The 14,019-nt window shown below is 41.1% G+C and overlaps 1 protein-coding gene, 1 long non-coding RNA gene and 1 pseudogene across 2 annotated transcripts in view; 1 reads left to right on the top strand and 2 right to left on the bottom strand.

Annotated features, from left to right (window-relative positions):
• LOC125927542 (uncharacterized) overlaps positions 1 to 14,019 on the bottom strand; it is a 33,443-nt gene that overhangs the window by 18,652 nt on the left and 772 nt on the right. The window lies entirely within an intron of this gene.
• On the bottom strand, positions 4,103 to 6,545 carry LOC125927540 (40S ribosomal protein S3a-like; annotated as a pseudogene).
• The window catches only part of NUFIP2 (nuclear FMR1 interacting protein 2), a 30,771-nt gene continuing 30,070 nt past the window's right edge, over positions 13,319 to 14,019 (top strand). Inside the window, exon 1 of the mRNA XM_049637957.1 lies at positions 13,319 to 13,876. Coding sequence (XP_049493914.1) covers positions 13,570 to 13,876 — 307 coding nt within the window. The 5' untranslated portion in view covers positions 13,319 to 13,569. The remainder of the gene's footprint in view (positions 13,877 to 14,019) is intronic.

The following is a 14,019-nucleotide window of genomic DNA, read 5'->3' as shown; positions in this document are numbered from 1 at the left end:
TTTACTTATTTTCGAAGGAGAGAGAGAGAGAGCATAAGCTGGGGAGGAGCAGAGAGAGAGGGAGACACAGAATCCAAAGCAGGCTCCAGGCTCTGAGATGTCAGCACAGAGCCCCGCGCGGGGCTCGAACTCACGAACCGTGAGATCATGACCTGAGCCGAAGTCGGATGGTTAACCGACTGAGCCACCCAGGCGCCCCTCTAATCAAGTATTTTAATTGGGAGAAGGTGCCAGGAAGGAAATGCATGGGATAAAGTAAACACAAATAAGAGTAGAGGAGGAAAGATCTGCTTCAATAGGCCAGGAAGGGAATCTATGAAGTGATGCTGACATTCAGTTTTAGAATGAGAAGGAACCTGCTATGGGAAAAGCTGGAGGAGAGATAATTACACCAGAAGAAACAGAATGTGCTGAGGTTCTTGACTTGTGCAAAGAACTGAAAGGCACAATGGATGGTTATAATACAGTGGTTGAGCAGAGAATGACATAACACAAGTTTGGAAAGAAATGCCATGATGGGATTTTTATGTTAAGATTACCCCACTTATTTTGCTAAGAATGGAAGTAGAGAGACCAGTAGCTTAGACTAGGAAGTAGTGCAGATGGAAAGAAGTAAATGCAATTCAAATATATTTGTAGGCAGAGTTCATAGGACTTGTGAATGATCTAACTGTGGGGGGTTAGAGAAAGAGAGGAGTCAAAGAACCCAGAAACACCTGGGTTTCTGGACTCAGCCACAGGTGAATGGCAGTGTCATTACAGATGAAGAAGCTCAGAGAGAAAGGGGCTTGGAGGAAAAAACAAGAGTTTGCTTTTGGACATGATAAGCTTGAAATGCCTGTGGTATAATGAAGAAGGTATAACAAGTAGGCGGTTGTGTGTCTGGAGCTCAGGGGAGAGGACTGAGGCCATACATCAGGAATAACCCTGTAGGGATAATGTCTGAGTCTTGGAGATGGGTGAGATCTCCTAGGAAGACAGTGTAGACAGAGAAGAAAAGAGAGCTGAAGATTAAGCCTGGAGAACTAGCCAGGTGAATAGTTGTGCTACTAAAAGAAATACTGAAGGAGATTGAGAGGAGCACGTGGTTTGAAGAGGAAATGGATGCTTTATCTGTGGAACTTGGTAAGTTTGGGCTACTGGCTGGATTCTTGTCATTTCTAGTGTGCCGCTGGGACAAAATGTGTAGGTCCTCTTCCTAATGTTAGTGCTGTATTTGTATCTTATTCTATGATTCAGTCTTAGGATGACTCTGAATTTTTCAGAATAAAACATTCCTAATCATGCCTGAATTCGAGTTTGGAAGAGGAGAAAACTCTACTAAGATCCATGACGCTGCAGCTGTTTCTGAATTATGGAGATAAATAGTTCTCTATGTCACCAGTCTTAGACAAGTGGCTATTTCTTTTTAGTAATGGGCGTGAAATGAAGAAAGAATAATTTGTTCAATGTTTAGCGAGTCCGCTTTACTGGTAGCCCACGAGCTGGGGAGAATGCAGTGGTAACTACACATATACTGAGCACCTACCAATGCGTTAGGCTCTGGGGATAACTGAAAGAATAAGACATACAGGACTTGGGGCTTACAGACTAATAAAGGAGATGGAAAAAAAATTAATCTACAAACGAAACAACTAAAAAGTGTGGCAAGTGCTGTGAAAGGAACAAATACAGGAAATAAGTGGGAGGTGGTACTTCGAGTCTAGATATTTAGGGAGATGTTCCTTGAGTAGGTGACATTTGCTTAAGTTGATTCCTAAGTCAGTCATACCAAGATGAGGGGGTGCGACTGGCCACTGATGATCCACCAAATAGTTTTATGCGGTGCTTGGTCCTGAAAAGTTAAGGCAGGCTGAATAGCTTACATTGAACTATTCAATGGTGGCCCACCAAAAGTAGGGAGGTATGGGGAGTGGGCTGCTCCCATGGGGAGTATTTTATCACTGACATTGCTTGAAATTGCCTGCCCATGGTAATAATAAAAAGTAGACTGACATTTAGTCAGTTTTACTATTATTTTAAAATTCTTTACAATGTCCTGTTGTGGGATGAACGGTCGCCTCCAAAAAGATGTGTACATGTCCTAATCCCTGGAACCTATGAATAGCATCTTATCTGGCAAAAGAGTAAAGATTACCTTATGTGAAAAGATAGGATTCAGGATTGAGAGTGTATATCAGATTATCTTTTAGTTAAACTGAAGGCAGATATTAGACTGAGAAATTAAGGTCCCCAGTTCTTAAGGTAAATAGGTGTGTATATATATATATATATATATATATATATATATATATAATGTTTATTTTTGAAAGAGAGAGAGAGAGAGAGAACGTGTATGTGTGAGAGGGGTAGGGGCAGAGAGAAAGGGGGACAGAGGATCCGAACTGGGCTCTGCGCTGAAAGCAGACAGTCCACTGGGGGGCTTGAACTCACAAACTGTGAGCTCCTGACCTGAGCAAATGACAAAATTCAAGTAGTTAAGAATATTTACTAATTTACTAAGTACTGAACCGAAACTTGTGACCAGGCCCAGGGCTATAGTCCTGTCTTGACAGGGCCAATGTAAGCTGCCAGGAAGGAAGCCTCCTTGGAAAATAGGAATGCAAATATAAAATGCCTTCATGGGCCAGGCAGGTAACTTAACTTGGGTTGAGTTACTTGGGTGTCAGCTAACTTAGATATAAGAAACATTTCTCCCAACACAGCATCAAATTCTACAGTTTTTATAGCTGTTTTAATAGCTCTATTAAAATATATACCTAGGGCACCTGGGTGGCTTAGTTGGTGGGCATCTGACTCTCGGTTTCTGCTCAGGTCATGATCTCACGATTCATGAGATGGAGCCCCACACATCAGGTTCTACACTGACAGGGCAGAGCCTGCTTGGGATTCTCTCTCTCCCTGCCTCTCCCCTTCTCTCTCCCCCCCCCTCAAAATGAATAAACTTAAAAAAAAAAAAGAATATTTACTAATGTAAAGATAATGAGGAACTTGTGTGTGCTATTAGTGTACTTTCTCACCTTAAAGGCAAGTCATATATAATATGAGATTATATTCAGAATATAGCTAGGTGATGACATCAAAGCAAGCAGAATAAGTTTGATGGATGTTTTTATCTCTGCAGTAGGCAGGCTCTGAGATGACCTTCAATGAGAGTGTGGTATTCATACCCTCCTGTGTTCCTCCCCCCTTCTGTGTAGGTTGAACTCACGTGGAATGAATAAAATGAAGCAGAAGTGATGGGATGTCCCTTCTGAGAATAGGTTACAAAAAGACTGTGGCTTCATCTCGAGGGCTCCCTCTTGTTCTATTGTTGATTCTTTTTATTTATTTTTTATTTTTTAAAATGTTTTATTTTTGAGACAGAGAGACAGAGCATGAGCCGGGGAGGAACAGAGAGCGAGGTAACACAGAATCCTAAGCAGGCTCCAGGCTCTGGGCTGTCAGCACGGAGTCCTACGCGGGGCTGGAACTCACTGACCTTTGGATCATGACCTGAGCTGAAGTCAGACGCTTAACGGACTGAGCCACCCAGACGCCCCCTATTGTTGATTCTGAGGGAAGACAATTGCTATGTCCTGGGCTGCCTATGGAGAGGCAACAGCCAGTGAGGAACTGAGGTCCTCAGTCCAACACATCCTGAGGAACTGAATACTACCAAGAACCACGTAAGTGAGCTTGGAAGCAGAACCTCCCAGCAATTTCAGGAGAGGCCGTGAGCCAGCGCTCAGCTAAGCAGCACCTGAATTCCTGACCCTCAGAAATGATGAGATAATAAATGCTTGTTTTAAGACGACTAGGTTTTGGGTAAACTGTTACACAGCAATATGTAACTAACACAATACCAATCATATAACTTCTGAAATACTAATTTTAAAACACCAAAAGAGAATGGGGTGGGGGGAATAAAATTGATATGTTGTAGTTTTCATGTCTATTCTATTTATTTTCTTATAGCTTCTTAGACATTCTAATCATGCTGACTAGATTCCCTATTAGTGGTTAATTTCATCCAATTTATGCAGAGTCTTCCAGTTGTTTTTTCTCAGGGAGTGACCTTTTTAAAATTTTATTTTTATTTATTTATTTTTTTAATGTTTATCTTTGAGACAGAGAGAGACAGAGCATGAATGGGGGAGGGTCAGAGAGAGAGGGGGACACAGAATCTGAAACAGGCTCCAGGCTCTGAGCTGTCAGCACAGAGCCCAACGCGGGGCTCGAACTCACAGAGGGTGAAATCATGACCTGAGCTGAAGTCGGACGCTCAACCGACTGAGCCACCCAGGCACCCCGATTTTTAATATTTATTTTTGAGAAACAAAGAGAGAGGGGTGGGGGGAAAATGGGAGAGGGGCAGAGAGAAAGGGAGACAGAATCTGAAGCAGGCTCCAGGCTCTGAGCTGTCAGCACAGAGCCCAACACGGGGCTCAAACTCACGGGCTATGAGATCATGACCTGAGCCAAAGTAGGACGCTTAACTGACTGAGCTACCCAGGTGCCCCATATTTATTTTTATTTTTTAACATTTATTTATTTTAGAGAGACAGCGCATGAGCAGGGGAGGTGCAGAGAAAGAGGCAGACACAGAATCCAAAGCAGGCTCCAAGCTGTCAGCACAGAGCCTGATGCAGGGCTCAAACTCACAAACCGTGAGTTCATGACCCAAGCTGAAGTCAGACACTTAACCAACTGAGCCACCCAGGCTCCCCTAGGGAGTGACCTTTTATACAACTTCTGGATGCATCTAATTATGGACTCCAACAAACTGAGTATACATACTGACAACTTCAGATGTATTGATTATTTCAAACTTAAATTCATTTCATCTACTGGGGACTCACAAAGGAATCCAAAATGGCATATCAATTCTCTTGGTCTTTTTGGGGGGATTAATGTTCACAGGATAGTTGGATGTTGAATTCATTAATTTTTTAAAGACATTTTCTTCTTTTTACAAAAGGGATAAATGCTCAACATACAACATTTAGAGAAAATAGCGAAGCAAAAGAGAAGAAAATGAAAGTCAGCTCTGAGCCTGCTGCTCAGAGAGGACTGCTATTGAGACTGAATATACTACTGCTTTTAGTTGACAGCATTTGCCTATCTATTTTTTTAACATTACTAATGACTTTTGTCACATTAAAAGTCTGAATTTTAATGTTTTTTTTAACAATTTTTTTTAAAGTAGGCTCCACATCCAATGTGGGGCTTGAACTCACGACCCTGAGATCAGGAGTCAAATGCTCTATGGACTGAGCCAGGTGCCCCAAAAGTCTGAATTTTAAACAGCTTCTTGGACTGGTGGCTTATTGCTATTAGCTTGTTCAACTTCAGCATCTGTCTCATCTGAAGCAGCTTTTTCAGAACTACCACCTTCATCATGAAGCCCCATGAGTTCTCCCAGTACAACTTTAGGGTTTTCAACATTTTCACTTTTCTAACAAATGTATCATGGAGTGGAAAAAACAATTGGGAAGTTTTTTCTATGTCTTTCCCAATGCTGTCTGGAATCAATATTTTTTTCAAGTTTATTTATTTATTTTGAGAGAGAGAAACGGACCATACAAGAGGATGAGGGGCAGAGAGAGACAGGGGGAGAGAGAGAATCCCAAGCAGGCTCCCGGCTGTCAGCGCAGAGCCCAGTGTGGGGCTCAAACTCACCAACTGCAAGATCATGACCTGAGCTGAAGTCAAGAGCTGGACACTTAACTGACTAAGCCACCCAGTGCCCCTAGAATCAGTTTATTAACCACTTCTTTCAAGTCATTTGTCTGCACCTCTCAGGTCATGACTTCCATCACCTTCTTCTGGATTTGGCAAACCTATTGGTGCTTAGCGGGAGAGGTCTTCCAAATCTGATTATTGAGTTTTTAAGTAAAACCACCAACTGAATAGACAGAGAAAACCATCGATAGTCTTCACATCAACCTGAGCTTCAGTTATGGTCTGCCTTTTGACCACGGAGCACATTTGGCACTGGTAAAATCCATGCCATGGAAGTAAGGCAGTTTCTGCCCTGAACATCCTAGTAATTAGCTTGGATTTTCTAAATTCAACTTCATCATTCTGCAGATCAGCAAGGCTTCCTTCAAAAACTCGACCCTTGAGGCCATGAAATGCAATTTTCATTCCTTGAGTTCTCAAGACCAGTGTTTTTTATTTCTTATATTGAACACAGCTGGTGCTTTCACATCATACCAATATTTCTAGAAAATGGATTAGCCATTTTCTTCTTGGCAACCTTTTTGCTGCCTTTCTTAAAGTGCTTATTCTTGCCTACTGCCATGGTGTTGCTCAGAGAGCCAACAGGGCTATTTGCCTATCCTTTCAAAAATTGGGGAAAACACTCTATTCTTGGTTAACTTGCTAATTGATTTCTCTGAAACTCAGTTTCTTTAATGAAATATATCTGAGAGTTTACCTTTATATATCGAATATTTAATAATTTAGTATCAGTAACATTTAATATTTAGTACCACTTACTAATATTATAAACATTATACTCAACAACTTTGTTTATATTATCTTACTTAAAGTTCACTACATTTTGTGAGTTAGGCATTAATATTACTTCCATTTTTCAGCTGAGTAAACTAAGGTTTAAAGAGGTTAAATAATTTGCCCAAACAAGGTCACTAATCTAAGCAGTTTCAGAATAGGGATCCTATCTCATTTCTGACTACAAAACTTATACCACTCTGCTATAGCTTCTCCCTCAAACTTTTCTCATAATACTCTTCATAAAAGCAAAATGTCATTTTTGAAAACTTTCATATTTGGAAAAGTTGTCATATTCCAGTTATTAAAAGACTAACCTAATTTACCCATACCTCTGTTCAATTCCTTTGAAAGTTTTTTGAAGTTAGTGTCTCTAGGCAAAAATATTAAGATCTAAAGGAAATATACATGAATAAAATTCTTTCCCTGCTGAAATAAAACAGTGGATGTTACCAGTGATTTGCCCCATTTTGAAACTGGAACTATCATCAGAGAGCCAATTTCCATTTATATAAAATGACATAATATTGTTTCTGATTATAATTTCTGTAAAGTTATAATCAATTGTTACAGTTGAAAACTTAACTTTTATCAGCTAAATTTCCTGCTGTTGTATAGTTTTATTATAATGAAATAAAGGGATAATCTGGGAAGAAAGTGCAGAGTTATGATCATGACATGTTAGAGTGGGAAGAAATTTGGAGGCCTCTTTACCCATTCTCCATAATTTAGACAGGAAAAAACTGAGGTCCAGAGACTTAAATATTTCTGTATCTCTTAAAGTTGTCATAGCACACAAAATGTAAGATTAAAGGTATGTAAAAAGTGGTTTCCATTTGACAGGCTTGCAAATATATTTAACCAAGATGCAAAACTGTGTTAATAAGAGAAATGGATTGAAAACACAAAACAAGGGGCACCTGGCTGGCTCAGTCAGAGGAGCATGTGGCCCTTCATCTTGGGGATCATGAGTTTGAGCCCCACATTGGGTGCAGATATTAGTTAAATATATAAATAAATAAACTTAAAAAAAACAGAATGAGGGGTGCCTGGGTGGTTCAATGGGTTAAGTGTCCGACTCTTGATTTTGGCTCAGGTCTTGATCTCACCATATGTGAGATGGAGTTCCACATTAGGCTCCATGCTGACACTGTGGAGCCTGCTTGGGATTCTTTCTCTCTCTCCGTCACTCTCTGCCCACCTCTCCCCCCTTCCCCCCCCCGGCCTCTGGCTTGCTCTTTCGTGCTGTCTCAAAATAAATAAATAAACATTTAAACAAAGCAAAATGAAATGAAACAAAGCAAACAACACCCAAATAACAAAAAGCATAATTCCTGGTACCTCAAAAGTGCCTAATTGGGGGCACCTGGGTGGCTCAGTTGGTTAAGCATCTGACTGTCAGTTTTGGCTCAGGTCGTGATCTGACAGTTCATGAGACTGAGCACCACATCAGGTTCTGTGCTGACAGCGTGGAGACTGCTTGGGATTCTCTCTCTCCTGCTCCCCCCATCTCTCAAAATAAACTTTAAAAAAAAGTGCCTAATAAATATTTGCGAATGAACAAATGAATAAAAGGATTTTTTGCTTTCATTTTTCAAGTTCTCTGACAGTCCTTGAATTCATATTTTATATGCAATAATAATGTGTACATATAATTTGTTACTCTGCTTTTTGCACTTGAGTTATACTGCCAACATTTCTCCATATTGTTATAAAATATGACTAGAATCTTTCAAAATACCTCTGAAGTTACAACACTTCTGAGTCAGATTCCCAAATGACTGTTAACCTGGGTACTCCTGGGTTTGGGGAGCCCTTCCTCATTAAGGAATAAAAGACAAAAATATATTGCTTTAACAAATTTTACAAAATATTGAAAAAATATCTAGCTCTTTCAAAAGGCCATTTCTAGGGCCCCTCCAGGGCCTTAGATGGACTGTGCATTGAAGGGCTGTGAATCTTCATTAGCTTTGCAGTATGGATCTGCCTCTGTTAACCAGATACCATCTTCGTGGTGGTTATGATATAACTTGAATGTTTTTCAGAGATGTACTAAAATTTTAGAAATGTACATCACACTTTGATAGGGTTAGATATTCTTTCTATCCAGCCAACCTGGAAGCTATTTCAGTCCCTGCTATAAATTTGGTGGCTTTTAATTATAAGCAAGTCTCTTAATGTCTTCAGGCCTCAAATTCCTCATCTGTAGAATGGGCTTAATATCTACCTTAAGACTTACAATGAACACCAAGATAAATACTTGGTACAGTTCCTGTCACATAGTAAATGCTCAATAAATATTAGCAACTGTGATTACAGCAATAGTTAAAACATTAACCTACCACACATAGGAACCTCCTATCTCCTTACAACTTCCCACATTGACTGTAGGTACAATATACTGTAAAATGAATTTCAAAGGATGGTGCAGATTCAATTTTTTATTACTTTAATTTTAATTTTTTTATTTTTTTAAACATTTATTTATTTTTGAGACAGAGAGAGACAGAGCATGAATGGGGGAAGGTCAGAGAGAGAGGGAGACACAGAATCTGAAACAGGCTCCAGGCTCTGAGCTGTCAGCACAGAGCCCGATGCGGGGCTCGAACTCAGGGACTGCGAGATCGTGACCTGAGCTGAAGTCAGACGCTTAACCACTGAGCCACCCAGGCGCCCCTACTTTAATTTTAAAAAATGTTATTATGTGGGGTGCCTAGGTGGCTCAGTTGGTTAAGCATCCAACTTCAGCTCAGGTCATGATCTCATGGGTTTGTGAGTTCGAGCCCCATATCGGGCTCTGTGCTGGCAGCTCAGAGTCTGGAGCCTGCTTCAGATTCTGTGTATCTCTCTCTTTCTGCCCTTCCCCCACTCATGCTCTGTCTCTCTCTCTCTCTCTCTCTCAAAAATAGACATTGAAAAAACAAAAATAAATAAAAATAATGCTATTATGAAAAGTAATAACTACATAACAGAACATTTGGAAAATAGAGAAAAGGAAAAAGAAGCATCCATAATTTTACCAGACTTGGTATATTTTCTTCCTTAATGCAGATGCATTTTATTGAAAAAATGAATTAAGTATACTCTTTTTTTTAAGCTTTATTTTAGAGAGAGAGAGAGAGAGTGTTAGCTGGGGAGAGGGGCATAGGATCCAAAATCAAGAGTCAGATGCTCAACTGACTGAGGTTAGCCCTACAATTATTCTCTTTGATATTATGGCATTATTGTTTTCAAATACATGGCAAATCTCAAATATTTCACATAAAACTTTTAGAAAAATCAGGTGGAAGAGAAGGTACACATTCTCCTGTTATATTTCCATACTTTATATTTTCAATGTTTATTTATTTTTGAGAGAGACAGTGTGAGCAGTTCGGGGGGTGCAGTGAGAGAGGGGGACAGAGGATCCCCAGCAGGCTCTGCACTGACAGCAGTGAGTCCGATGCAGAGCTTCAACTCATGAACCTAACCATGAGATCATGACCTGGGCTGAAGTCAGACACTTAACCGACTGAGTCACCCAGGTGCCCCTTCCATACTTATTTTAAAATATTCATGTTTTTACAAGGTTATGATGCTAGTGTACATAAAATTTAATATTCTGCATTTTTTCTTACATTATATCACAAGCCTTTCTCCATACTACTACATGCCACTAAGGCAACATTCACAGTAACTAAAGCACCTGAAAGCAAGACTTAATTTCCGAAAATTCATACAATGTATGTGAAGAAAGTAAGTCCGGCTAAGGTGTGATAAGTCAGAATAAATGCTTTTGGTTTGCCTGCAACTGTAATGTGGAAAATGTAGAAAGAGAAGTTAGAACTCAGGAATTCTGGCCTTCCAACTAAAAGTCTAAGTTAGCAAAGAATATAAAGCCCTATCAACATAATTCTTTTTATATACACTTTTATTTCTTCTTTTTTTTTTAAAAAAAAATTTTTTTTTTCAACGTTTTTTTTAATTTTATTTTTGGGACAGAGAGAGACAGAGCATGAACTGGGGAGGGGCAGAGAGAGAGGGAGACACAGAATCGGAAACAGGCTCCAGGCTCCGAGCCATCAGCCCAGAGCCTGATGCGGGGCTCGAACTCACAGACCGCAAGATCGTGACCTGGCTGAAGTCAGATGCTTAACCGACTGTGCCACCCAGGCGCCCCTCTTCTTTAATAGATGAGAAAGTGGTGGAATATTGCCCAATGGCAAAGACTTATTTCTTATGATGTTATTATTGGGGTTTTAGCTCTCAAATTTGGGTAAATGTACTCCCCGCCACACCCCAAAGGGGTCTTTCTTCAAAATTTTGCAAGGCAAAGCCAATCCTTACTGTAAACAAGTCAAGAGCTGGTCATGGTTGGATTCAGTGACATATGCTGTTGTAAAAAGGCTTTTACCTTCTAATTATGCTTTTGTGCTGACATTCATTAATTTCAGAGCACAAATTTTTCCTTTAAAGCTTCTTTATGCCTTTATTTAAAAAAATTTTTTTTTAAATGTTTATTTCTGAGACAGAGAGAGACACACAGCATGAGCCGGGGAGGGGCAGAGAGAGAGGGAGACACAGAATCCCAAGCAGGCTCCAGGCTCTGAGCTGTCAGCACAGAGCCCGACGCGGGGCTCAAACCCACAAACTGTGAGATCATGACCTGAGCCGAAGTCAGACGCTCAACCGACTGAGCCACCCAAGTGCCCCTAAAAAAAATTTTTTTATGTTTATTTTTGAGAAAAAGACAGAGTGCAAGTGGGGGAGGGGCAGAGGGAGAGAGGGGCACAAAATCTGAGGCAGGCTCCAGGCTCTGAGCTGTCAGCACAGAGCCAGACGTGGGGCTCGAACTCACAAACCCACAAACCCACAAACCATGAGATCATGACCTGAGCTGAAGTCAGATGCTTAACCGACTGAGCCACCCAGGCACCCCTCTTTACTCCTTTAATATTGTCCTGCTATGGGAAGTCGAGCCATTTATTTATTTATTTATTTATTTATTTATTTATATTTTAATGTTCACTTACTTTTGAGAGAAAGAGAGAGGCAGAGCATGAGTGGGGAGGGGCAGAGAGAGATGGAGACACAGAATCCAAAGCAGGCTTAACAGCCTGGACGCGAAACTCAAACTCAAGAGCTGTGAGATCAGGATCTGAGCCAAAGTCAGATGCTTAACCGACTGAGCCACTCAGGCACCCCAGTATTTATTTATATTTTTAAGTAATTTCCACAGCCAATGTGGGTTTCGAACTCACAACCCCAAGGTCAAGAGTTGCATACTCCATTGACTGAGCCAGCCACTTGCTCCCTAAGCCAGTTTTAAAAACTGTAAAATATACATTGAGGAAACTATCCATGTGCCCATTGCCAAATGAATGGATAAACACAATGTGGCATATACATACAATGGGGTATCATTCAGCATTGAAAAGGAAGGAAAATTTGATTCATACCACAACAGAGATGAACGTCAAAGACATATTAAGTGAAATAATCCAGACACAAGAGGATAAATATTGTGTGGTTCCACTTGTCTGTGGTATAAGGTATCACGGACACAGAAAATGAAATATTGGTTAAAAGGGAATGGGGGAGAAGAGTGGAGGAATTGTTTTATGGGTGCAGAGTTTCAGTTTGGGATGTTGAAAAAGTTCTGGTGATGGACAGTTGTGATGGTTGCACAACAATGCGAATATACCTACTTCTAGTGAACTTAAAAATGGTTAAAATGGTAAATCATACACATTTTATGCTAAATAAAAAAAAATCCTCTCAAAGAACATACACTGAGAATAGTGTATTATACATATACATATATATATATATGTATATATATATATATATATATATTCAGTTTAAGAAATAATTATGAAGCAAGTATATGGATCATCGCCATCCAGGTCAAGAAATAAAATATTATCAAAGGGTACCAGTGTGCCCCTTCCCAACAAAACCCTTTTCTTCCTTCCTGAGTAATCACTGTCACAATGTTCTGGACTAACATTTGCTTTTAAAAAAATCAGGCTGTGATGTAATAATGTAGGATAAATTAAATCAACATTACAAAAGCAATAGAGTATTTTTTTAAAATTCCAATATTTTCCATACATGCAATTATTTTTAACTCAATAACGTTTAAAGTGCCCTTTCCCCTGTCTTTCGCTCTTGAAACCACATATTCTAAAACTTATCTTGGTTCTACAGTTGACCTCACCTGCAGAGTTAAAAACAACAACAACAACAACAACAACAACAAAACTACTTCACTGTAGATTTTAGATTTTCATTCCTCCCGCTCTCCCTTGCCTCCAACTACAAAGAAACAATGATTTAAACCCTTTGTGCCCTTTTAGAAAATTACACAGATACCCCATTGTGGAACCCTATAATCCCTTCGTGGAAAGGAAGAGATTAGCATATGAATACAAAGCAAAATGAATCCAGAATACAAAATGATCTACTGGATTGTGAAGCTCTTGTATTCTTTCTTTTTTTTTTTTTAAATGCATTTATTTCCTCTTTTTGTATTGCCCCTTTAGTGGTCTCAGGGTTAAGGGAACTGAGCTTCCCCTCTGGTTACCCGGAAAAGGGTAAAAAAAAAAAAAAAAAAAAAAAAAAGCCAACAGATTCCAGGAGCTGCAAAACCAACAGATGACTCCCAGAGCCAGTGGAATTGCCAGTGGAATCGCCAGTGGAATCTGCTACACTCGACGTGAGTTTGCTTGCGGGCGAGGAGTGTAGAAAGTGCTGTTCGCAGAATGCGCGGTGAAGGAGAGAAAGCGACAGAAGAGAGAGCCATAGTGCTGACGTTGAAAGCCCGGCCCTGTGAGGTTGCACAGGGTAAGTGGCGTTGGCCAGGAGGCAGTGGCGAAGGGGAAGGAAAGAGGATTTGGGCTAGGGGCGGGGCCTGCGGCGCAGCCTGTCTCCTGATTGCTGGAGCGCCGCTGCCAATCTCGCAGAATCGCTCGGTTAACCAGTGCGCTGGCTAGACGCGCTCAGATATACTGAGTGTGCCCTGAGAAGCAGTCTCAGATCCTGACGGTGCAGCAGCCCGCAGCCTCAGCCAGGGAGTCCCAGCCGCTTTCAATGGAGGAGAAGCCCGGCCAGCCACAGCCTCAGCACCATCACAGCCACCACCATCCGCACCATCACCCCCAGCAGCAGCAGCAGCAGCAACAGCAGCAGCAGCAGCAGCAACAGCAGCCGCACCACCACCACCATTATTATTTCTACAACCACAGCCACAACCACCATCACCACCACCATCACCAGCAGCCTCACCAGTACCTGCAGCATGGAGCCGAGGGCAGCCCCAAGGCCCAGCCAAAGGCGCTGAAACATGAGCAGAAACACGCCCTCCAGCAGCACCAGGAAACGCCGAAGAAGAAAACAGGTCTGGGAGGGAGGACGAGTGGGGGAAGGGGAATGGGGGTGGGGGGTAGAGAAGATGGGGGTGGGGCTGGATCTGGAAAGCGCGGACGCGGTCGGAGTGTGTGTGTGTGTGTGTGTGTGTGTGTGTGTGTGTGTGTGTGTGTG

Source organism: Panthera uncia, chromosome E1 (assembly GCF_023721935.1).
Source record: "Panthera uncia isolate 11264 chromosome E1, Puncia_PCG_1.0, whole genome shotgun sequence".
NCBI lineage: Eukaryota > Metazoa > Chordata > Mammalia > Carnivora > Felidae > Panthera > Panthera uncia.
This window is presented reverse-complemented; position numbering and strand designations above follow the sequence as displayed.